This window comes from Excalfactoria chinensis, chromosome 2 (genome assembly GCF_039878825.1).
Source record: "Excalfactoria chinensis isolate bCotChi1 chromosome 2, bCotChi1.hap2, whole genome shotgun sequence".
NCBI classification, from domain to species: Eukaryota; Metazoa; Chordata; class Aves; order Galliformes; family Phasianidae; genus Excalfactoria; species Excalfactoria chinensis.
In genome coordinates, this window is record NC_092826.1 from 48,261,034 (window position 1) to 48,286,593 (window position 25,560).

The 25,560-nt window shown below is 36.8% G+C and overlaps 1 protein-coding gene across 11 annotated transcripts in view; it reads left to right on the forward strand.

The window, feature by feature from the left end:
• PTPRM (protein tyrosine phosphatase receptor type M) overlaps positions 1–25,560 on the forward strand; it is a 454,976-nt gene that overhangs the window by 383,159 nt on the left and 46,257 nt on the right. For all 11 annotated transcript variants that reach the window (XM_072327944.1, XM_072327945.1, XM_072327947.1 and 8 more), the window contains 3 exons: positions 10,493–10,580; positions 15,642–15,718; positions 18,804–18,840. In XM_072327944.1, coding sequence (XP_072184045.1) covers positions 10,493–10,580; positions 15,642–15,718; positions 18,804–18,840 — 202 coding nt within the window. The remainder of the gene's footprint in view (positions 1–10,492; positions 10,581–15,641; positions 15,719–18,803; positions 18,841–25,560) is intronic.

Genomic DNA, 25,560 nt, shown 5'->3' on the forward strand with positions numbered 1-25,560 from the left:
TTTCCTTTTGTATCCCTACTCCATAAAGAACTCGTACTTCACTAGTGCTTGTTTGAAGCAAGACTGTCCTGTAAAACAACAACAGTTGCCACCCCCCTTCTTTTTTCATATGTTCTCAGTGAATATTACACTTGGTTTGTTACTTTTCTAAAACTGCACTGTTAGAGAGAGACATGCTTGTTGCCTAGCTGCCCTGTAAGTAACTGGTGGCACTCAAATTGCCAACTCCAATATTATTGCTGGCTACTGATGTTTTTGTGTTAGTTAGTCCAATACTTATTTTGCTGGCAGTGCATGCTGCATGAATGAAAGAATGTGTGTGTGAGTGATAAATAAAAAGGAAGAAGATAAATTTGCATGGGGACACTGGGAGATATCCATTGTACTGTACTAAGACAACACAGGTTCAGATAACTTCTAAATGCTCTTCCAAAATTTCTTTCTCGGGTATCAGAAACATACCAGCTGATTACATACAAATAGAATTGGATGATGCAAGTGACTTGTGGATAAACGCTATAGTTAAACTGCTGTTTCTATATGATGTGCTTGTACTGATCCAATTGCAAAATACTGGCACCACATACGTGGTGTTAGATTAATGATGTAAAATTGGTCCTCAAGTGTCAGGCTTCAGGAACAGCAAACTCTTTCCTCTCCTTCACTGTTAACCCGGAGGACTTTCACATCACTATATCTGTTAGGCAAGTCTAGGTCATTTCAGTAGCTTGCGATCTCAGTAGATCTCGTTCTCTAGAACAAGGAAAATACTGGTCTAAAAGTCAGACTGAGGGGAAGGAAGCAAAGACTGTATTTGCAAACAAGCAAAGCAGACTCCAAGGCACCAGACTTTCCTGTAAAGATAAAAAAAAATGTAATGAGCCAGCACAATAAAGTGCTGTCCTTTTTTTTTTTTTTTTTTTTTTTTTTGAAAGGGCACTGCAAACTTATTATCTATTTTAGCCTAGCCTAGTACTCTTATTTCCCTTGAAATAAGGAAAGGGGAAAGTGCTATCTTATCCACTGGGAAAAACAACAGCATGCAAAAGTTTGTGTTCTATCTATGCACTCGAGTGTATCTGGACTTTTATATTGTAGCTTTTCAGTATGTCATTGTCACTCTTTAAGAAAACTAGAACCTTATTACGCAAGCTTTGTTTTTTTCTTGTCTTGTGTCAGAACTGTATGAACTACAGTGGCCTAAATACACTCTTGAAAAACCTCAGGACTCACTTAGTGAACGGATTCTGAGGGATGCTTGAACTCTTTTGAGAGGTTAGATCAGCAGCGTGTACATTACAACTTGGATGAAGATAGGAGAAGTTCTGCTTACTTTTCAAATCCAACATTTACATGCTTCTATTTCTTTTCTCCATGTGCTGCTTTCTGTTACTTCAGGGAATTTTATTACATTCAAGGCTTTTCCGATTGTGTGGTTCTAAAACATATATTCAGATATGCTGTTCAGAAACAGCATATCTGTGCAGAAGATTTTAAGATATTGATGGTTTTTTTCTGCTTGGGTTGCTTGGTAATTTAAAGAGTCAGGCAGTTTTTGTGAATTATTAGCTTGGTTTAGACCATCTCAATTATAAATATATCACTCAATTTTAGTGATTTATTCAGATAGAAATGGGGAAAAAAAAAAAAAAATGTACTGGTTTTTCTATGAAGGCATCAGAAGTCAACTTTTTTATTATTTTTCTGTGCCCACCAGTTCAGTGTTGATCACCTTTCATTAGAAATAATCTTCAGCAAATGGATGACAGAAGTGCATAGGTATTAAATAGTACCTGCTCAAATAACATAGTTACTCTCTAGAGTAACTATAGTGTAAGGAGTAGTGGCCCAGCCTACAGCATTGGTCCAGTCCTTTTGCTGTGGAAATGAGTATTCCCACGTACTTCACAGAGTTTCTTGGAATCCCTAAGCCTCATTTTAAACATCATGTAGAGTATGTAGGCAATGAGTAGAGTATTTCTTATCAATCACTACATAAAACAGAAAGTTATGATTACTACAGGAATCTTGCTATGTACTCTAAATGCATGCTGTTCTCTTTTGACAGCTGAAAATATTTTCACTTTTTTCTCTTCACCCTTCTTTTCCTTCTCTTTTTCTGTATCCTTTTTTTCTTTTCCTCATCTTTTTCTTTCTTTTTTGTTATGCTTTAAACCAATTGCAAACAAAAATGCAGAGGTTCTTCCTACTTTTTCCACAGCTTTATGTTCTGCTTTAATAACGTTTTGTATCTCTTTGAAACTATTCCCTGGAGCTATCTTTTATTATTAGTGAAGTAAATCAAATATCATAGTGCTAATTTTTTTGGAGGAAAAATGGACCAAAGTCAGAATGTTTAAATCTTCAATTGATGTTTTGAATTAAATTCTGAAACACTCAGAAAGATCCAAAACAATATTCTCAAAGCTCTACAGCACCTAAAAAATACATGTTCTAGAATCCATATGCTTGTTCACATTTCTGTGTGTAATAGAGAAAATTAATAGAATGCTGTACTTCTGAGTTCTGGGTTGTGTTGTACAAAGGATGCTTTGCTTGGCATTAAGGTGCTTGAAGAGTAGTTTGGAAATGTAAACCAAAAAGAGATACAAAAAATCAAAAGCATACTTTTTGAAATTCTGATAGAGTAGCAAAGCACTGGAATACAGACACCCTTATCTAAATGCTTGTAACTCTAAACAGAGGGAAAGGAAATGCAACTAAACTGTCGATTTGGCAGCAGCTCACCAAAGTGCCGGGTAATAGCTACTCCTCTGTTATTAGAGATAAGATGTCCTCTAACAGAGGAAAGTAAGATAAGTAAGATGAGTTTTTGAAGATGAGAGCTTAAGAGGTGTATTAGTAAAGTAGTAGTAGTAGTAGCAGTTTCATTAATTGCCTTGAATTGAGTCATATTTAGATGAATGGAATTGTACCTTGGATGCCTGCATTAGCTCAGAGTTGGTGTACCAGCCTTCACCCAGTATATCTTAAGATACATTTCTTTTTGACATCACTCAAGCTTTATCGTAGTGATCAGGATGAATACTTTCCTTCTATCCCAGTCATTTAAGGTATGCATGTGTTCCCCTTCCAAACATGGTATTAAAAAGTTAGTTTAGCATTTCTCAAAATCATAATCTACACATTCAGTGCACTATGTAACCTTGAGTCCTGGTACTTTCAGTGTAAATATTTGTATCTTGGTAAGTAGAAATTCTCATTAAGATATAAAAAAACTCTGCACCATCTTTTACTCATGTAGTGTGCAACTGACACATGTAATTACATCCTTTGGAACAACATACGGAGGAGGGAAGGAGATAGAGTTAGTGAATAATGAAGAGGATAATTTTGTTCACAAAAGGATGGATAGAGCCTTTGTAGTGATCAGTGTCTCTCTGTATTTCCCCAGAAGAGGTTTCCTATCAAAGCACAGAAGTAGTTGGTATTCAGTGGAGCCTGTGTAGGTTCACTTTATTGTTTTACAGATGTTACAGTCATGAATGTTGCTCAAGTTCATTGTATTCTTGAAAACATACAAGGGAAGATAGTTGTGAAGAAAACTTTAAATTGCATAGTGTTAAAATAAGTGGAGAGGAATAAAGAAATATACTTAAGAAAATGGCATGTGGTGTATGTGAAAAGTATTTGTTAAATCCTCCAAACCCAGGAAATCTATGTTGATGAGATTAAATAAGCACTGCTTGAGACCAACATTTTTACACACAAGTTAAAAATAATATAACCTGCACGTTGGTTAAAGTGCAAATGTGCATATTTTACCCAGAGGGTCCTTCCTATAAAAAAGGATCATAAAATCTCATCAACATACTATATTTTCTGCTGAAGATAAAACAGGAAGATTAATGAGGTTAAGTTATTGCTATCTGGTATTCCAGGGAATAAGTTTCAAATTAGAATTTTAATTGTGCATTCTATTGCCATCCTCTTACTAATTCACATTACACGGTATTTCTGAAGTCTTTCCTTATTGGGAAGTCTTGAAGTGTTTTAAAAGAATGAAAGTAATAGAGTTTTTAAAACTTAAGTAGACAGAATGGAAATGGCTCTGAAAGCCTATCAAATCTAGGTTATCTATCAAATTTTTAGACCACTCCACAGAATCCTTAAATATTTATATTCTTTCTGTTTAATCATACAAGTGAACTTCAGGTGTAGCAGTGTTAGATACCAAGAGAAGAAATTACATCAATAGATCTTGTAAATAGCTTAGTTTTAAAATTACAAGGAATATAATTCCCTTTTGTTATAAAAGTGCTCATGGCACTTGCTTTTCCAGCAAAGGAGACAGTGTGGTGACAGAATGGACTCAGATACAAAAGCTCTTCAATCAAAGATATATACAATCGTACAGATTACATCTTGCCTCTGAAAGTGGGCTCACCAATACATCTAGTACCGTACTTTGTCTTACCACATTTTTGGGGGGACCTTTTTATTAAAACATGAGTTGATAAGTCATGATGCAGTTGGGGAAGGAGGTAACAGTTCCCCTTCCATTTCCTCAGCATTTAATGTAAGCAATGACTGTGGATTTTAGTGCTTCAGAAGACCTGGAATACTTTGCCTTCTTACTCTTTCTCTCATGTGTTCTGTAGACTAACCCAAATGGACCTGAGAAGATAAAGGCTGTTTCCTAGCTTAGGTAAAACTTTATGCCAGCATTTGCAAATCCATTAATTCATGGATGTTTCTTTTTTCACATCAGTTTAAGGTGTCCGAAGCACATGAAGGAGCTGCAATCAGAATAATACTAGAGAGTTTCTGTAGTTAGGACAAGAATTGTCCTAATTTGAGTCTGCTTTAGAACTGATTTGCACCTTAAATCTAATGCTCAGGAAACATTATGTAAACTGATCCAAAGTTTACCAGGAAATTTCTAGTGGAGCAAATATAGGAGTTACCATTAGTAGTTCTTGTTGCAGTATTCTTTATTTTTTCTTCCATGTTCAGACCTAGGTTACAGTAATATACAGATAAGTGCTTTAGAAATGCTGAAGGCAGTTTACATTGATTAGATAGATTTTCACAGTGGCACTTGCTAAAGGCTGTTTTCAAGGGCAGGCATAGTAAAATGTTTTTTAAAATTGTGTTAGTTGAAAACTGGACATAATTCCCAGTGATTGAAGCTGACAGGAGAGGAAAAGATGATGGCAAATATATTCTCTGGTGGCATGCTGTCATCCACAGATGTTTTCAGTGACCAAAGCAATGTCTGAAGTATGAAGTACTGATTGCAGAGGTTGGATTGCCATCAGCGAAATCATCTACCACTGCTCACCAACACTTGGGGTGATCTGTTACTTACAGGCGATGCATTTTCAATGATAAAATCTTTTCTCAAAATGACCAGAAGATTTAAAAAAACAGTTGTTTCACAGCGTAGACCATGTCTGCAGATTTCTTTAGTGCAACAGCCCAATGATTCTTCCTTCTCAATTCCTTAATAATTCAGCTCCCCAATTATCAGCAAAATGAGTGTGATGATTTCACTTTTATGTTTCAAAATCATTTGATGTTTGTAAGTAACAAGAATATCCTCAAGTAAGTACCTGGTATTTTGAAGATTCTGAATAATGAAAAACCAATGAATTGACAGATTTACAGACCTTTTAAATCTTGCAGTATTCACTAAATGAGCCTGGAGATCCTTGTCCTACAAGTATTTACGGACCTACTTAAAATATAAGGTGCATTTAGTAGGACTTGCAAATGCAAAGAAGAGTCTGACACAACACAAGGATCTTAACTCAGAGTTTAATGGTTGCATTTTTTCCATCTGTAATTTCTACGTATAAACCGTGCAGAGCAGCTGTAAAACGTGATATATATTTATGTAAAACGAGTGGTGTATCTTCACTATCCAGTTCAGGGCATTTCAGGCATCTGATTTAGATGCAGCTCTAAGTACCTGTGGTTGAAACGTAAGTTTCTTAAATAACTAATTCTTTTTAGACGAGGACCTCTATTAGGGTCTCCATTAGTTCTGGCCTAAATTAGAATGTGTAACTCTGCACCTAGCTTGGGAAAAAAAAATAAAATAAAAAAAATCCAGAGACATTTAAAATTAAATAGGTCAAATTATTCTTATTGTTAAAATAGATCTCAATCTGATTGTTTAGAAATAGCGGTGGAAAAATTTCTGTTGTCAGTGGAGAAACTTAGAGCCACTCAGGAAAATCAAACATTGAATTTGATATCAAAAAATCACAATTTTCAAAACAGACCTACAGATGAGGCTTAAGATTGTTACACAGTGAAATATGTATTTCTTAGTACCTGTGGGTAATGAGTTTGTTTATTAAGTAGGCAGAGCAGGAGTTACAGTGTCCTTAATTTCTCATTTCTTTGCTTGTCATTTTCTAAATGACATTGTAGGAGACTTCACTGTTGTCACCTAGCAACTATGAAGTATTTTTTTGAAAGAAAGAAATAAATGTACTTTTATATATGTCCCTTTCAATATTTCCTGTTCTTATGAATTTTAAATGACAAAAGGGAATAATTTTTTAAAAAATCAGTATTTGCAATGATTATCTCCCTCTCTTTTTTGAGATATTGCAGTTATTTTCTAGTCAGAGGGTCACAGTGAATTAGCCCTTGGCAAATATTTAATTTTTAATGGAAACTGCTGCAGCATTCACATTTATCCTACAACAATCCTGCTGCTGCATCCATTGACCAGTTCTCTTGCAGCATGTTCTGCAGTTCTGTACGTTTCCATTGTTTTCAGGAAGTGTTCTTTCCTGATTATTGAAATGCTTTCTAATAACAGGATGACAATAGATGTTGAATACTGAAATTCCTGCTGCAACAACAGCTGTTTTGAAGACTGTTTTGTTTTTCACATAATTCGTGGGGGCTGAATAGCTAAAGTTTTGTGCAATTTGAGTTAAAGAAACATGTATTTAAAATGATTTGAGAAATGTCCTACACTCTTTTTTTTTTTTTTTTCTCCATTGCCCTTGGTGGAACAAAGCTGCTTGGAAACGTATTTCTTCCTAATAGTCCGCATTTTTAAGAAACTTTAAGGGATGAAATAGGATGAATAGCCACAAAGATAATGTGTGGGCTGCTGTGCAGCTGCATCCCCAGAGAGTGATATGTCAGAAATGACATTAAAAAAAATTCTACTATGAAAAATGTATTTCTCACAAGTAAGGAAAGATCTTGACAGATCATCTGTTATGAGGTGTCTGCTCTGTTCTTTACTTGTGGGACAAATGGGATTTCTCTGTATAATTCATTGTGGATTATCGTTCTGTTGCAGTTTGTGTAACGGTAGCACATGGGGGATTTAGGAAATGACACTCCAGCTGTCTTTTACAATAACTGTTTCTTTTTTATGCTTTCACACCGTAATATCTTTTCCTTCAAATTATCCTTTCTGTACACCTTTCACTGAAATGTGTGTGCATCCCAAAAAGAATTTAAAAAAAATAAATGGGTCTCTGCATAGTCTGTTCTTCCTGTATGACAGATTTTATTTCAGTCACGAACTTGTTGATTAGAAAGAAAGAATAATCTACATCTACAGCTCTTTTTCTATGATACATGCTTGATAAAGAAAATGAAGTCAATATATAGGAACTGGAAATGTTAATGTCTCCTAGTTTTCATTTTTTAATATAGATGTGTTCTGACAAACAGTTTTATCTACCTTGAATATATATTGTTAGGAAATGTTTTATTTGTAGAACTCATTAAGCTTATCATTGTTTTCAGAAGTTCCAAACAGGTGGGAGATATTGAATCCATGTATTGGCAGATGAGAAGCAGATGAGCTGCCCAGACCAGACAAGTGCATTGCATGTTGTCTATCTTTCCTGAATTCAGCACCATAAATTTTTTTTCCCAGTTGTCTCCACAGATTTAATTGATTGGTTTAAAATAACTTCCTAAAAGTAATTTACTACAGGATGGGGAGAAGCAGGGAGACCCTGGGTGCGTATTTGGATCCTCTATGATTCAAGGTGTAGATTTGGAAGCTGTATCAGCAGGACTCTTCTCTGTAATAGCACGTGTTATGGTTAGTGGATTAAACTCATAACCACTTGCTATATAATGTCATCTCTGAAATAGTCTCTAGCACAGGGACTGCGAGGAAACTATAATTCTCTGTATTTTCACTACGTGAAAGGCAAAATACTGATGAAGATACCCAGCCAAGTTTTAGATAGAACAGTTTGTATTTTGTTCTGCCTTTTGGGGAATTTATGATGAACATTTCCGTTTCACCTTGTGTTTAAATGGTCCTCTCTCAGTGCTGTCTGAGAATAGAATCATAGAATGGCTTGGGTTGGAAGGGACCCTTGTGATCATCGTGTTCCAACCCCTGCCCACCAGCAAGGCCACCAACCTCCAGAGAGTGAATTTTGCAAGAAATTATAGCATTGATCACTGTTTTTTGTTCAGAGAGAGCAATTTCTTATTCAGTGTACCCTGATTTACTGCAAAAAAAAATTTCCATCCAGCCTGAGCTGAGATTACTGTGGATTTGAATGGTTTGCCCAAGACACCATTGACCAATAAATGATCAGCTCATCATTGACACTTCTTTTGACAAATAGAAAAAAATCATAAATCATCTTAAGATTTAAAGCATTCAGATTCCCTGTCCTAGTAGGTAGCAACTGCCTTTTTTAGAGCTGTACCTAAAGGCATCAGTAAGAAAAATATCTCTAATAGTAATGAAGTTAAACCATTTCAATTTGCAAACTTGGATTTATTTTTTTTCTAAAGAAGCATAGAAAACTATAAAGCAAACAAACTGAAACCATTTGATATGGCCTCTGTTTTTCTCATGTTTGTACAGTCAATTTGTGTACAGAGGTTAGAATTATACAGATTTTTGGTTAAGTAAGATTATTACAGTGGAAAGACAATGAATAATAAATGAAAATACACACCAGTGTTGAAAGTTTGCATTGAAAGTCCTCAAAAGCGCAATCTCTAGAGAGAGAGATCCTTCCCCAGTGGCAGTCAACCCTGTAATGGGTAGTCTAGGAGAGGTGCAGTCAGGCTTCACCCCTTCTGGTAGTGCAGCTGAACTGCCTTCATCTGTGCTCCTGCAGCTGACTCAGTGCTTGCCTCAGGTGGTCAGTCAGAGTTTCAGTTTCCATACATGTTGTACTGTACAAACTTCTTAGAAGTAATTCATGTATTTTCAGGAGTTTTCAAATTGTAAGTTGGGAATCATCAATTTAGTGAAAATAGTAAAAGCAAATTTGTTTTAGATACCAAATGTCCCTGTGTTTCATTGACTTCAGAAAGAGATCAAGGGTTTATTTTTACTTTTATGCTCTTTGATAATGGAATCGTTGGGGTTTGAACAATAATGCACTTCAGGTATGAAGACAAAGGACAGTGTCTTCTGTTTCATGGGTGTTATCTATTTTAAACCAGTCAGAAAATGTTGAGGTTCTGTGAGAGGCACAAGATTCTTGATGTTTTCCCTTAGCCATTTCTGACTTAATGATACCAAAATAAGTAGATCATGTGCTTTCGTTTTCATCTTGAATCAAAGATTAAGTTGTACTGATCATTCCAGTGAAAAGATCAAAACATGATTTAAGGCTGGCTATTGTCCTGATAGAATTCCACTGGTTCACTTGGCAATTAAATATTTTTACTCCACAATGAATATTTCAGTATGAAATGATAGAATGTGTCAACATTAAATGAGTTAGAGATAGTGTGAAAAGCTAGAAATTATGCAAATACATGTGCCATAAACTTACTTGCTGCCTGTGTGCTAGATTGTTTGCTTCATTAATGCAAATATGTATTTTTAGAACCTTAAATTTTCTCATTATTTATTGAATTTATTAACTGCAGCACAAAGGTTGGATGAATACTAGATGGATTATATCATTCACAAAATCATATTTCTATTCTCTGGCAAAAAAATCACCTTAATGGTCTAAGCTGTGTTTTAGAGAAGACACATACATGCTAGATTAATTCACCTTTTTTAATGCCTATTTATGTTTTTATACATTAACTGTCTGCCAAGAAATGAGTAAAATTTGTGGATATGCCAAAAATAAAACCTCTTTGTATAGTGTATAATTCTGCACCCAAATACCACAACTACAGCACTGATGATGGAGCCCATTCTGCTTCATTTATATGAATGATGAAGACTATGCAGAGAATTTGGATAGTGTAAGTTGAAGGCTCTCCGTGTTGCAAGCATGCAACTTCTGAAAGAATCACAATCGCTTTACATGCAAATAATTCTTTGTACTGTTATGCAAATTATTTCGTGTCAAATGTTTTGATAACATTTGGAGCTATCCATAAATAGCATTTAAATAGGAGATCTATATTTTTGCTCAACAAAAAAATCAACTAAATGGCACTTTAACCAATAATACCATGAGTCCTGTTTTCATTTCTCCTTGGTTTATCCATAAGGTCCTGCTTGCATTTGTTAATGTCGCTTTCCTTCCTTTTCCTTTTTTAGAGTTTCTTTGAAGGACAGTCTGCACCATGGGATTCAGCTAAGAAAGATGAGAACAGAATGAAAAATAGATACGGGAATATCATTGCATGTAAGTGTTGACAACATAATTGTGCACTGTGTTAATCTTCAGAACTGGATAAGAGTGGCCACCAGCCTCTTGCTTCCATCAGGCCTATATTGCTTTCTCTGATTAAGAACATAAAGTGAAGGAAGAATTTCTATTTTTTTGAGAAAACTGTCAGATTTAATGTATATTCTCCACTATCCTACTGTATATCTTCCATTCTGTGATCAGCATTTGGTTAATATAAACTGACATCTTTTAACCAGTGCTCAGCTCTGACTGCTCCCAAACTGCTCCTGGCAACTTAGTGGAAGAATAGTCATGGTCTCCTGGGTTAATCTCTTGACACTGAGATGTGAATGTTGATGGAATGGACAGTACTGCTGCTTAAGTATTTCTCGATAACGGAGACAGATATTATAACTTACCCTGTTAATAGACTCTAGGGAAAAAGAATACATTTGTTTTACTGAGAACTGCTATGCTTGATGAAGATTAGATATACTGTTAATCCAAAAACCTTAGTGAATGGTCATTGGTCTTGATGAGTGACCCCTAAATCTGACATTATGAGATTGCAAAACACTGTGGCAAAGGATGCTGTAAATGAACACCAAGTCAGAAAAGAACATGCAATTTACTGAAAAAGGAAATTAAAATTTCTAGGGAAATGTGAATATCATGATGAGCTGGAGCATATGTAAAAGGTGTTAACTAGGCTGGTTTTACTTGCTTCTCTGCAGGCATTCTTTAATGCGTAACAAACTTGTTATCATGAGAGACACAGCAATACATTAGATGGCTATCACCATTTAAGTATAAATTCTGAAGATGTAAAAAAAATTACCAAAACTTTACATTTACTATTCTCTTGTGACCTTCTGCTTCCAGTCCAAGCCTGTAACAATAGGTCTTTTAGTCACTGTTTAGTTGTCCCCTCTTTAATGTCGCTTTATACATTACCTTTCATTTTTACTCCCTTTGGCTGAAGTAAACAGGAGAATAACAGTACTGTATGTCTGAGCAAAGGAAGTGATGAGTAGCAAAGGGAAAACAAGTAAAAGATACACAAATCAATGGCAATTACTGTAGGCTCTCTGAGAGGGCTAATGTTACTCTGATCATTTGATCTCAGTTTACTTTTCAAGTCATCAGTGTTTGTCTCACAGAAAGAGTTAGCTGGAATTGTTATCAATAACATTACCTATTTATGTTGCTATGAAAACATAGGTAATGCAAATTAAAATTCACTAGAGTAAAGGGCAATATCTTAAGAGGAGATGAAACTGCCCACAGTTTGTCGTCTGTTAAAGAGACACGTGGAAATGGAGTACCTAACTGCTTAATTACGCTGTATGGTTTTCTGCTAATAAATGATTGCTTGGCTTCAAGCCTGAGAGTACAGTTTTAGCGGTCCACTTTTGAAAATTCATCCCACAGAACTGTTTTAAGTATTGGCTTTAGCTTTTAGAACATTTTACTAAATTGCCTTTTTATACTGTGTTTAAAGAAGTAAAAATACTATAGATGGCTTAGATGCCATCAATTATATGATTACAGTGAGATGTATATTTTTTTCTGTAAATAGTTTAATGTAATTTTTTCCATCCATTTATCCTCTTTGTTTAAATTTTCCCCAAGACACTACTGTTACATTATTACTTGTAGTCATTATTGTTCTCTGAGGGAACTAAAACAAAAGCACCAAGCTGCCAGCAATGTATGAGCTTGTCAAAATGGCAACGTGCTTTACATTACCCAAGTGATGTGCATTTAATTGGCTGCAAGCATACCCTACCCTCTGTATGGAAGTATCTACAGCTTGTGAGCCTCTGTATCAAGAAGCTGAATCATGACCACATCCCATCACCTGCAGAAAACGTGTTTCTTCTATATTGAACACAAAAGGTTTTGTGCTTTCTCTTTGACAAATAAAAACAGCATGAATCTGCTAACAGAATCTTTTTAATTCAAGAAATATTCGTTGTCTGTTTTAATAGTGTAGAATTATGCATAGAATTTGTTAAAATCTGTTGCTTTTCCTCAGGAGAGATGTTGAGGTAATTTCAAGATGAGAGGGGTTACATACTCATTTTTACCTAACCCAGGATTGTCTTGATGAAAAGAGAATATTGATCAGAGCTTTTAAAAGCAACTAAAGATTTTAGCTGAGACATTTCTGAAAGGCTTGATGTGTAAAGAATTAGCAAGGCTGTCCCAAAAAAGCATCATTGGCTAGGTGTGCTAATCATCTGGCTACTCAAGGGGCTTGTTAGAGATCACAGTCTGCAGAGTGGCATATATGTGTTGTTGGTAACGTGAGGGGAGCAAGAATGAAATGTTTATAATCATTACCTGCTACCACATTCTACAAAGACAAATGGATTCTAACATAATTCATTTTGAAAGATCAAGTGATCGGTGCAAAGTTGAATTTGATAGAGGGGTAATGAAATAGCAAGCTGAAAAGGAGAATATTCAAAAACTAGAAAATTGTTAAGAGCAAGCTGAAGTAAATAGGAACAAAATACCTTCCAAATCTAGACAGTTAGCCTAGATGATATAGGTGGAATGCACATGTTGGAAGGATATGTGTCTTCTGTGTCACTTATATTTGGTGTAAACACAGGTATATCAGCAGAAAAACTTTTTTGTTGACTCAGTAATATTTTCTGGTTAAGAAGCATTGCCTCACAGTGTGGAGTTGAGTGAAGTTCTCAAAGTAAAAAGAAAAAAGGGCAAAAAGGTTATATGAAGATATAGTTATGAAGTAATTTATTTCATTTTGTGAAATCTGAAGCATAAGTAATTGCAAGGAGAGAATAGAGTAAAATGAAATAATACAACAGAAAAAGTAAAGATACTGACATGGTATATATCAGTTTAAAAGAAATAACAGGAGGTCATATTTTTAAACTGTTACTTAATGGAAAATTTAAGCTTGGTGAGTACAATATGTAGCTCAACAACATGCAAGTCATCAAAGACAGGACTTAGTTGCCTAAATGTAGGCATTCATTGCCATTTCAGGTGACCTCAGACATCTGTGCAGGACCAAAGAACAATTGTATTGTTCCATAGTAGCAGCTGAAGGCTGGGCTATGTATAGTGGCATGAGTGCTTGTGGTTGAACAATTGAATCCAATGACCCTAAGTACTTCATGAAATATATAAATAGACAGTTTTATTAGCCTGAGCTTAACTGGTAAGAATGCTTTTAAGGAAATGATGCGTGAAATCATGAAAATATGGGTGAAGACATACCATGAGTCCAAGCAAGCTTGACTTCTAGGGTCTGTTGACTTCAGTAGAAGCTGGCTTAGGTCCTAAAATGATAAAAGCAGCAACCATGTCCAAAGATGAGAAAGTTTCTAATGTAGTATCTTAAGTAAGATGGACTTTCGGAATTATGAGCCTTTGAGCTAAAGCTCTGTTCTGAGAAAACTGATAAATTGCTTAATTAAGCAGAGAATAGCACGGCACTTGTGTAGCTTGATAAGGTCAGACAATGATAGGTTATGTAATGGAACATTGCATCTCTATAAATTTTTAGTCTTAGAACCAAGTGAATAAGAAGGCTGAAAAGGGTGACCTGATTAATTTAATCGATTTGAGTATTCCTATATCCTTGGAAAAATTCATTCTTAAAGACTGTTGGGTGATGAAATCACAACAGACTAGCAGAATATTAGCTGTGCTCTACCTAGAGCTGCAAAGCTGCGAAAAAATGCATGTACAGCAATACCCTGACTGTCTCCCAAGGGAATCCCAGGAAGCCTAGACTTGGAGATATGTAGTCACTGAGACTTGGAGCATAAAAGGTTGAAATCACAAATTTTCCTCTTTCTTTCCTACTCATCCGTTTGAAAACCTTTTTACTTGTCACTGTAAAACAATGTTATTTTAAGAACCACTTGCCCTCTCTTTCCTCCTCCACACTGTGGGCAATCATGCTACTTCTGAAGAAGTGGTTTATAAGCTACTTCATGTTCTTTCATTAGTTTTTGATATTTGATACCATTTTTTTGTAACTTGAAAGATATTAGCTATTGAAAACATGGGTTGCAAATTTCTCCTGTGCTCTAGTGCTTGTTTATATTTACAAGAAAATAATGACAATCATTAGTGATTGTAGTCAGTTGTAAGTCAGATAACAAGTGGCCTTCAAAAACAGCAATGTATGGGTGTGTAATCAGCACAAGTAGATAGTAAATACAGCAGTGGTAAAGTGACTATTGACTATTGTCTCCATCCATGAGTTGACTGACATCATACCCTTAAATGTCTTTGAAGTATTGTTTTTCAACAACTTGTGCAGATTCTGGAACAGCAATAGTGTTTAGTCACTTCTGAACCAAGAGAAGCATATTCCAAATAATTGAATAAGCCCTGACATCTTTCTGAGATTCCTCAATGGAGTGTAGCCTCTAGCACTTCTTAATCACTGTGGTGGAATCATAAAGAAAATGAGGCAGCTGACAGGAAAGAAATTCATACCCTGGAGTTTTGGGTTGGAATTTGGAAATAAGAGTTGGAAGTGTTTGCTAATGGGGAGAATTCCTGGATAGATACAGATGGCAACCATGGAGCAAACCTCAGTGGCAAAGTCATTATCTGACTGCTTGAGCTTTGTTATTACTTTATTTTACTTTCTCTCTTATGGAAACATAATGAGTTTTTGTTAGAAACTGTGAGTTGACAGTATGTCTTATGGAAGAATTTATATTTACTTTAAGTATTGGCACAAACATTTCCAAATAACTAAACCACAGAAAACCTTATGTTAATTATTGAGCTGACAAAAGGTTTGATGTTGTTATCAAGGCAAAGAAAATAATTGCAAAGGATTGCAAATTAGAAATATTTAAGGTGTTTAAGACTGAAAATGAGAGGGGATTTGGAAAGCCTCATTAATGACCAAAATTAAGATTAAATGTGTATACAGTCCATCAGTGGACAAAGAAAACCAACCATGAACTTGCCAAGAATGAGATATTATTTTTGCTTCAACATAGTATTTGGTGTCGTATTTGTTTCTGAATGTCCTTAATTGCCTTATTTTTCTCTCCACTGTTTGTGTTTCAGATGATCATTCTCGAGTGAGATTGCAGCCTATTGAAGGAGAAACAAACTCCGATTACATCAATGGAAATTATATTGATGTGCGTATACTGATATAGTCAACAAATATAGCATTGTGGTCTAAGAGGCAGCTTTTACTATTCTCACATTTTTCATTGTTTAGCAGCTAATATCAGCTGCTAAACATTGTTGGAAGGTACTGTCTTTGGAAGATAGGTGTACACTAAAGGCAAAAAGTAGTTGTGGTGGTTTTGTCAATAGGCAAATCAAAAGAGTTAGTTCCTCAAACTGTCAATAGCCTGAAACTTTGCCAGCAATGCTGCATGGCTACTTTGCCTGCTAGTGCTTATCTGGGCTAACAAAATGTTATTTTCACTTTCTGTCAACAGCTTGGCATCATTCCACATTTAAAAGAAAGCTGTTTGCATATTAATGTGACAAAACTCTGTAATGCCTAATGCAGGGATTTGCAATCTCTTGTCATCTCTGCACTTTTAAGTTGCCTTCAAAGTATATTCTGCAGCTGTTAACCAGTACTTCCAATGCAAGCAAGACATTTCATTAAATATGTAGGCTGTTTAATTATTGAAGGTGGCTTCTTTGTTCATTCTGCATCATGTTAACTTAATGTTTTACATTAGAATAAATTCTTTAAGAGACAAGGTGGTTTTGGTTGAAAGAATGAACTCAAAACTAGAATTGAAAATCATTACAAAGCCAATACTGTCTACAGACATAAATCTGTAGATAGCAAAGATAATTATTTCATTATTTGCATGGAGTGCTAGAGGTTTGGCTAAGTAAAACAAGTGTCACTTTATAAGAAACAGCACTGGCTAAAGATCTCTGAGTACATCTGAGAAAATGGTGTCACAGTTTGCAGTTCAAATTTAGCAACCAGTGTGAAAAAGGAATATAAAAGATGTTTTTCTCAGAATACAGAAGAGCTAGAACAGTACAAGAAAAGTAGGTTTCTTCAGCTTAAACAGTTTGAAGTCTGAAGTTGTAACAGTCTGAGGATAACTCCTATTGATGTTTGTTAGTACGTTCAATAACTATTAAGTGAAGCTTGGACTTCTGCTCGGTCCCTTGCTACTTGAAAGAGTATCACATTCAGCAAGACCTAAAGGCACATGTGGAAATTCACTTAGACAACTCACTAAACTCTGAGGGGAGTAAGCTCTGAAAGGAATCTCTCTGAAGGGAGCCATAGAAAGAAAGTGAAAGTTAACATTTAGGAGCTAGATTTGAATGCGCTCTCAAACTTTTTCCAACATTCAGGATTGTTCTTGTTTTAAGCTAATGGTGTGTTCTTAAGTTTAAAATGCTAAAAGATGTAAGGAATTTGCACCATACTGTTCTATTGGAAATATTTGTAAGAAAGCAGAATAGCAACCTTTTATTGCTTTTATGGAAGTACAAGAGAGATGGAGAGAATCAAAGAATCGTTGAATGGTTTGGGCTGGAAGGAACCTTTACAATCACCTCATTCCAACCCACGCTATAGGCAGGGACACATCCCCCTAGACCAGGTTGCTCAAAGCCCCATCCAGCCTGGCCTTCAATGGTTCCAGGGAGGGGTCATCCACAGTCTCACCGGGCAACCTGTTCCAGTTTCTCATCACCCTCACAGTAAAGAATCTCTTCCTGATATCTCATCTAAATCTACCTTCTTCCAGTTTAAAGTCATTTTCCTTCATCCTGTTGCTACGTACCTTAACATCCTAAATGAAATGATTGAGAACAAAAACAGTATTTCCCTCATTCTCAGCAGGTGGCTTCATTGCAAAGATTGGAGTCTTGCAGCCATATTCCAAAGACAACCATAAAACATAGCATTTTTTGTTTATAGTCTTGCTAGTCAGGTTTCTTTGGAAGTGTTTGTTTTCTACTACAGAAGCAGCTGCTGTTTTTCATTTGCATGGGGTTATTGTTGCTGTGTTGTCAGAACAAACATCTCAATGAGAGAATTTCACAAACATTACGAAGTTTTCTTGGATAAAAGAAAGGGAGGCAGTATTTATTCAGTATTTTTCCCCATGCTTAATTTTTTCACTGGGAAATTGAAGCATTTAATGCCAGCCAGTAGGGATACTAGGTAGCACACCACAGAAAAAAACAAGCCCTACTTGATAGGTGCCTGAGCAGTCATGAGATCAAATAATTCCAAATTTTGGTTCAATGACATGTAACCAATTACATAATTCACGTTGCATTTTCTGTAATATTCAAAGTATTTTCAATTGTTCTGTGTCTTTTCCAGCCTTCCATCACTACAGTCCCTCTTCACTTTTACAAAGAAACTGCAGTGACGCACAAGCCTCAGTTTTAATTTCTTCCTTTGGAAGGCTGACAGTGGAATCTCACCATTATTGAAAGATTAAAACTGGCATAACTGAGTTTATCAACATACTTGCTTGTGATCTAAACCTTTGGTGACACTCACGTAGCATCAGAAATTCAAACACAATAAAAATGGTATTGTTCCCTATTGGCAACCTATTCAGTGTTGCAAGAATCCATAGTGTATTAGTCTTTATTGCACAGCCAGCTTAAGTTGCCCTTGTTATCAGAGAAACATTGAATTCCTTTATGTTTGTGTTTGGTTTTTTTTTTATTTTTATTTAGAGGTGAAGAAGTGTATTCATACTAAAGCATTTAGTCAAAGAATTTAGTCTCCTTTTTCATGTTCAGAAATATATCATAAATAAATCACAGAGGACAGAGTGAACGTTCCCCTACCCTTCCTGGGGCTGAATGCAAATTGAGCATTCCATAGCTGTTAAAAAAAGGCATAGGCTTTGCACTAAATAGCAATAGCTTGAAGGTATATCTCAGCCTCCATGAGCATCTCACACCATTAGCTGCAAGTGCTAGGGAAGATTTCATGCTGTTCATTTTCAGCAGATCCAACAAGGGACTTTGAGAGCATATTACTTCTGTCCCCTAATGTACAAGACTGCAACTTTAGTATCTTGCAGAAAATGCACTTTCTTTTTGTTCTCCCTCTCCCTTGCTCTTTCCCTACTGGAAAGAACATTTGCATCTAGCACATTACCTTTATTGTTACGATTTTTACTGAAAATTACTCTAAATGAAGTTTTACTTAAAGCAACATAGGCAAGCTACACACTGGTTATAACTTTTTTTCCCATTTTCTTTTAGGGTTATCACAGGCCGAATCACTACATTGCTACACAAGGTAAGCATTATTACTCCCTAATTTTGGTTACGTCAAGCTAAGAAATCAATACTCAGGACAGAGTAGGTTCCATCACTTAAGTAAAAGCAAGCAAACTGAATTGTTATTATCCAGTTTTCACATATATCAAGTAAGCAATCCTTTACCTTCATGGTCAAATAGGATTTGGGGTAGAAAAGCAACAAAAAACCTTTCAGCAGAAGTTACTCATGTTTAGCATATTATTATTCCTGATAAAGAAAGTCATTGTAGAAACCCTCGATAAACTTAGCAGATGGACAACAGTGACAGGAAAACTGTTGATACTAGAACAATATTTTCTAGTGTTGGTCAATGATATTTAGGCTCCAGGTCTTAAAATAAAATGCTTTAATTAGCAAGTTTGAGTAGAGTACCCGGAGACACATTACTCTGGCAGGGGGATTCTTCAAAGGGATCTAGAGAGAGAAATTTACAGGACGTCTTTTAAAAATCTGCTTGTGAATAAAAACCTCCTTCTTTGTCAACAAACAAAGGAGTTTTCAATTTTTACCCCTCTTCAAGTACGTAATTTGCCCATTCTGATGTAATTCTTACGTGTTTTTAAGCCAAGTTCAGAGCCGGATCATGTGAGAAAGTCTTTTACTTAATCATATTATCAAACTATATGCCAGTCTCTTGCCTGTGCTTGAATACCACTGCTCTGAGGGAATATCCTCTGCAGTAGGTTTTATGTAACAAACCATCCTGTATTTTCCAGTGGACCTGAAGAAGCTGAGCTGCATCCGCATACGTTATTCAAAATGTGCCCAGCCTTATAAGAATACTAGCTGGAATACTGGGAATAATAAACTTAGAATAATCGTTTTGGATTTGGAGGTGGTATACTCTTTTAATGATGTTTTACCAAGGCACAGAGTTGGCTGTGTCAAATAAAAGCTCTTATTGTGCATGTGTTTGGCTCCTGAGTAACCCAGTGCCTGCAGCCTTCAGTCCCGACTTTTATCAGTGGGAAGCTATTTAACTCTGCCATTCTGTACTTAGCTCTGAACAGTCTCAGATAACTGTTGGGAAGGATGTAAAAATACCTCACCACTATCTTACAGTTTTAGACCAGAATTAAAATTTGAGGTCTTGGAACTTAAGCCATTTAAATGTGCTTCTTCCAGGTCTATTATCCAGTCACTTCATCGTTCATTCCATAGTCTTTTTTCATATGAATAAGAGAGAATACTAGGACAAAAACAGAGCACATGATTAATTCACTCTGGACGTTTACAGCTTCATATTCTGAGAAGAAATGGATCGATCCATTTAACCTTTACCTGATGGTATTGTTTCTTCACCAGAATCCTGAAATGAAAATATATGTATTTGACATTTTGCGTGCAGTTTTTTTTTCATCAGGATGTTCCCCAGTTCTTTCTGACAGCTTTCTGGTAGACCAGACCTATCTGAAGCAAGTTCTGATGGTTTCAGCGCAGCCAGCTTTATCACTTATCACAATACTTGGATAGCAAATAGAAGCTTGAGGCCTTCGTGCATTAGCTTTTAAAGTCAAGCATTGGATGTAATATTGTACTGAAAGTCTATATACTAGGTCCAGTAGCAACCCTCAACAGATTCTTAGCCACATGTATTTTCTGGTTTAGTGTCAAGGAGAAGTACCGAGTCAAGGTGAATAAGAATAGTACAAACAAATTTTCTTCCAAGATGTGAAGGAAATGTAACTGTTTCAGCTGTCATTCTTTCATGCAGGTGCCATCAGTTTTTTCTGTGTAGTTGCAGTTGAGAACATGTCAGGATGCCTTACTGCTCCCAAAGTACAATGAGTGAGAAACTGACTGTCTTGAGATCATAAAATCTATTTTCAAATGGGCATACAATTTACATCAAATTAAAAAATAATGTCAGTGAGTTTTCTGAGGGATTGCCTCTTCAACATGTTATTTAAGGCCAGCTAGGAAGCAGATTTTGTAGCTCCGTTTTGGGGGGAAATGAAGAACAATGATCTAAAGAGGCTTGTGTTCTCTGGGTGGCTTTGATGAAGAATCATGAGAAAGTTTTTTCCTTTTCTCTGTCTGAGCTTTCCAACCTGCAGAATAGCATTAAAAAGGCTCATCTGCTTTATAAAGCTTTCTGCAGTGTCGTGATAGATTCAGCTGTGTCAAGGCTACTTACTGTTATTCTCCAGCATTCCTGCTTCCTGACAAAGCCTTTGCACAACAGTCTCTGCCTTTTGCAAAAGTGATAAGGTAACTGGGAATAATCTCTAAAACTCCTTTAAAGCTCTATATTAACTATGAAAGGAGAGGCATTTGTTTCACATTCCCAATAGAGGATGCCTCTTTATGTCTTCCATCAGGAGCCGTAGCTCGCAGATATAGCCAAAGATGTTCGTGCTGTTTCAGAACACATTTTCATGTAGATATGTATAAACACATCAATTAAGCTGCATGTTTAATTCCCTTGATGTCTACTTTACATCAATCTTAAAATAACTTCTCCCATTCTCCCTTTTCTCCTCCACCACATCTTTCACAGGTGCACATACCTATTGTTCTTTGAAGGAAAATATCATTACATGAGTCAGTTTGAAATCTCTAAGGAGTTAGAATGATTGATATTTAATTTTCCTATGTTCTTCTTAAGCTGCATTCAACATATCAAGTGTTAATGAGCAAATATAATTGTTTGAAGTAAAAAAGTGGCAAATGTAATCAGTTTGTAATAGACTACCAATCTGCTTTTAACAGAGCTGAGAGTTGCATAATCACCTGTTTATTAAAGTGTTACTGTCTTCCATACTAACCAAAGTTTGACACACAAACTCGTATCTTCCACCTTGGCATTCATAGCATACTGCTGCTAATTTTAATAAGGGAGATAAACGTAATTTAAAACGCTTAACTAATAATCTAAAAAAGGATTTGCTTGTGCTGTAAGAGTAATACATCCAAAATGCACAGTTCAAATTGGAAAATTAGCATCATTTTTCTTCTACATGGTAAATATTATATGACTGATAAACTGAAATTACATCTAGTAAAGATTTTTGGTGATCTATTGTAATTGGTATCAGCCAATGGATTCCACACCTGAGACACCGAGATTAAAGGGAATCCTTTGTCACAAGCCAGAATATTGTGTCATACAGAACCAGCAAGCTGGGGCAATTTAAAATTCTCTGCTTTGTTTTTTATATCCCTTGTTTCTGTGGATATAATTCTTAAAAATTCTTTTATAGCAGATTGTTGAGTTCTTTTATTATCTGTTCAATTTACTACTTGCCAGTTGTTTTGTTTCTCCGGAAGTTAGGTGATTAATGAATTTTAACCAGGTCCTTTAGTGGGTGCAGTAGGTTTAATATCTGTACAGTACTTTACACAGACTGCTGAATTTTCTTATTATCAGATGAATGTTATTGATCTTGTATGTCTCACCCTGATTGCCAAGCAGGAAAAATGAATCTTTTCAGTATTTACATGTTATCTTTCCTTTGAAGTTCACCTAGTCAGTTGAGCTATGACTTCTAACAAGTCTCTACCAGTGGTTTTGCAATGCTTCCTCCACCATTCCACCAGCAGGCTGGTTTTCAAGCAGATCAATTGTGTGAAGAAGCAGTTACCCACATGCAAGCTACACTTCTTTATTATGTGAAGTACATTCATCTCAGCATCTCTGATTTTTCAGTGAGGTTCTTGGTTCTGGAGCAGACACATTCCACACCAAAACAGGGAATTGCTTCAGATGGTTGAGGGGTAGACCTACAAGGGAGCAGCTGCCAGGAGCCATTGTCCTCCACGTGGCAGTGGTGTTCTGATGTGGTGGGGTTGGAGCCAGGAACCTATGTGTAGAGAGCACAGTAAACAGTACAGGCAAACAGGATGCATCAGAACATCATAGCATGGCTGTTCACTCAGGGCAGGTGAGCAGGGAGGGCAAGAAAAGATGGCCCTTCCACTTGGGAGACCAACTCATCTACAGGCTGCCTCCCAGACAGTGAATCAAGCCAAGGTCTCCACTAGGTAGAGAGCTCTGGCAAGAAAGAATGTAGTGACTCAGACAGAGTGCCCACCTATAAATGTGGTGGTTCAAGTCCTTGGCTGCAGCAAGTGCCTGAGACTGTTGCTGCTGGTGTAGGGCAACAGGAATTCCACCTGCATGAGGTGTGAGCAGGTGGGTGATGTGCTGAATATGGTGGCAGAGCTTAAGGAGAAGGTGGAGAGATTAAGGAGCATCAGGAAGTGCTGCTGGAGATAGATTGGTGGAGTAACTGCATGCTGAACTTGTGAGGAAGACACCAGGGTGATACCCTCCAGATGGTGGTGGACCCCCTCCTCTGCAATCATCGAGCAGATGGAGGCAATTTAAGGGAAGAGAAGTGGAAACAGGTCCCATCTTGGCATCATAAGCAACATCCATTCCAACATACCTTGGTTCCCCAGGTAACCTTGCATAATAGGTTTGAGGTTCTGGAACTTGAGGGAGAGGTGAGTGAGCATATAGTGGGAGGTCCACCTGTGAAGTTGTCTAGGGTGAGGTGATCGACTCAGCACCTTGAGACTGCCTCCACCAAGAAGGACAGAAGGGTGATTGTTGTAGGCAACTCCCTTCTGAGAGGAATGGAGGACTCTATATGCCAGCCTGACTCTACCTGCAGGGAGGTATGCTGCATTCCTGGGGCCTGGGATATTTCTAGGAAGCTTCCAAGTCTGATTCACCACTCTGAATTATCCTTTATTGATAGTTCAGGCTGGCAGTGTTGAAGTCACTGAGATGAGCCTGAGGATTATCAAAAAGGGCTTCAGAGAACTGGGGCAGTAAGTGGATGGAGCAGGTATTATTTTCCTCTGTCCCTTCAGTGGGAGGGATGGATACTGAGAGGAGCAGGAAAACCCATCTCATGAACAAGAGTCTGAGACACTGGTGCAATCACAAAAATTCTGTGTTTTTTTTGACCCAGGGCACTTTACTCGGTGCCTGGCCTGATGTCTGCAGTGGGGTCTCACCTGATTCAAATGGGGATACGGATCCTTGTAGCTTGGCTGATGCCAATGAAGAAGTTGTTTCATGGAATGAAAACAGGACAAAGTTCAACAAGGTCAAGTACCAGGCCCTGCACTTTGGCTGCAACAACACCAGGCAGCACTACAGGCTTGGGGCAGAGTGGCTGGAAGACTGTGTAGAGGAAACAGACCTGTAGGTGTTGGTTGATGCTTAGCTGACCATGAGCCAGTAAGGTGTCTTACTGGCCACTTCTCCAAAAGAGTGGTGAGGTGCAGGAATGGGCTGCCTAGGGAGGTGGTGAGGTCACCAACCCTGGAGGTGTTCAAGAAGCGTATAGATGTTGTGCTGAGGGACATGGTTTAGTGGGAGCTATTGGTGTTAGGTGGATGGTTAAACTGGATGATCGCAGAACTCTTTTCCAACCTTGGTGATTCTGTGATGTTAGAATGCGCCTCATGGGTCAGATTGTAAATATCTCAGCTTGCTGCAGCACACATATGAACCTGTTATGTTTTGTTCAAGTACTTCAGAGAAGTAATGACTGTAAAAAGTTACTTTTGAAAACAAGGCAGCTTTAGATTTAATAGCTCAGTGCAGCCTTTCAACCTCCTCTTTTTCAGTATTTAATTGTGAAGCAGATGCTAAACTGTTTGACTTTGTGTTTTACAAGTTATGGAGACAATCGTCAACTCAAGTTTCAGTCAAAAGGAGTTTTTTAAGTAGGAGTTATAAACTTCTGAAAATAAATATTTACAATGGAAGTGTTTATACAGTCTTCACTGCAGCAGCATAAACTTGCCACTATAATAACCCCTTTCATTTTCCTTCTCTTTTCTGTAAAATGTGTCCTTCTTCCACACTCTACTGTATATGTTGTGTGAACATTTTAATAAGGGTTTTCAGAAACAAAAATACATTTTCTTTCCAACTGAAAGTTCCCTTTCAGGCATCTGAAAGAGAAATATTGCTTTGAATAATAATACTCTTAACTTTCTTGGCACGTTTTTTTTGTCTTTATGTACCAGAAAGTTGACAGAACAGCAGTGTGGAAGCTCCACACTTATCTTTACAAAGAAACTTCTGCTGCAATGGTTTTAGCCTCCAGATGAAAATTAGCGTTTGAAATTACTCTAGAAGGAACTGAAAAACAACTGAGAAAGATAACTCTACACCATTTTTCAGCTTTCTACATGCTGTCCTTTTGCATGGTATAGGACAGTCCTCACAGATGTCTCTAAGAAATGAATGAATTCCATATAACTGTATTCACCTTAATTCATCAGTGCCTGATGGCGTTCCTTACTTCCTTAACATCAAAACATTAAAAAGATGATTAAAGCTATCTGTCTTAAGTGAACATAATAAACCTGTTCTTGTGCAGTGCATTGAATAGACAAAACTTTCTGAGACATGTCCTTCACCTGTACTGCAGTAGTGCTGACAAGTGCCAAGCCATTACTTTTCTTTCACACTACATACAAAAATAATACACCCTTTACATATGAAAGTGATATGCATAGTTTGTACTGTGATACAGTATGGCAAGTTCCTCAGATCTGTGTTACTGCCATTTCACAGTACAGGTTGATGATAATAATACTGGGTTTTGAGCAGCAGTAAGGGTGATGGGAGCACTGGAGCAGGTTGCCCAGAGAGGTTGTGGAATCTCCGTCTATGGAGATATTCAAGACCTGGCTGGATGCCTACCTATGTGATGCATTGTAGGGTACC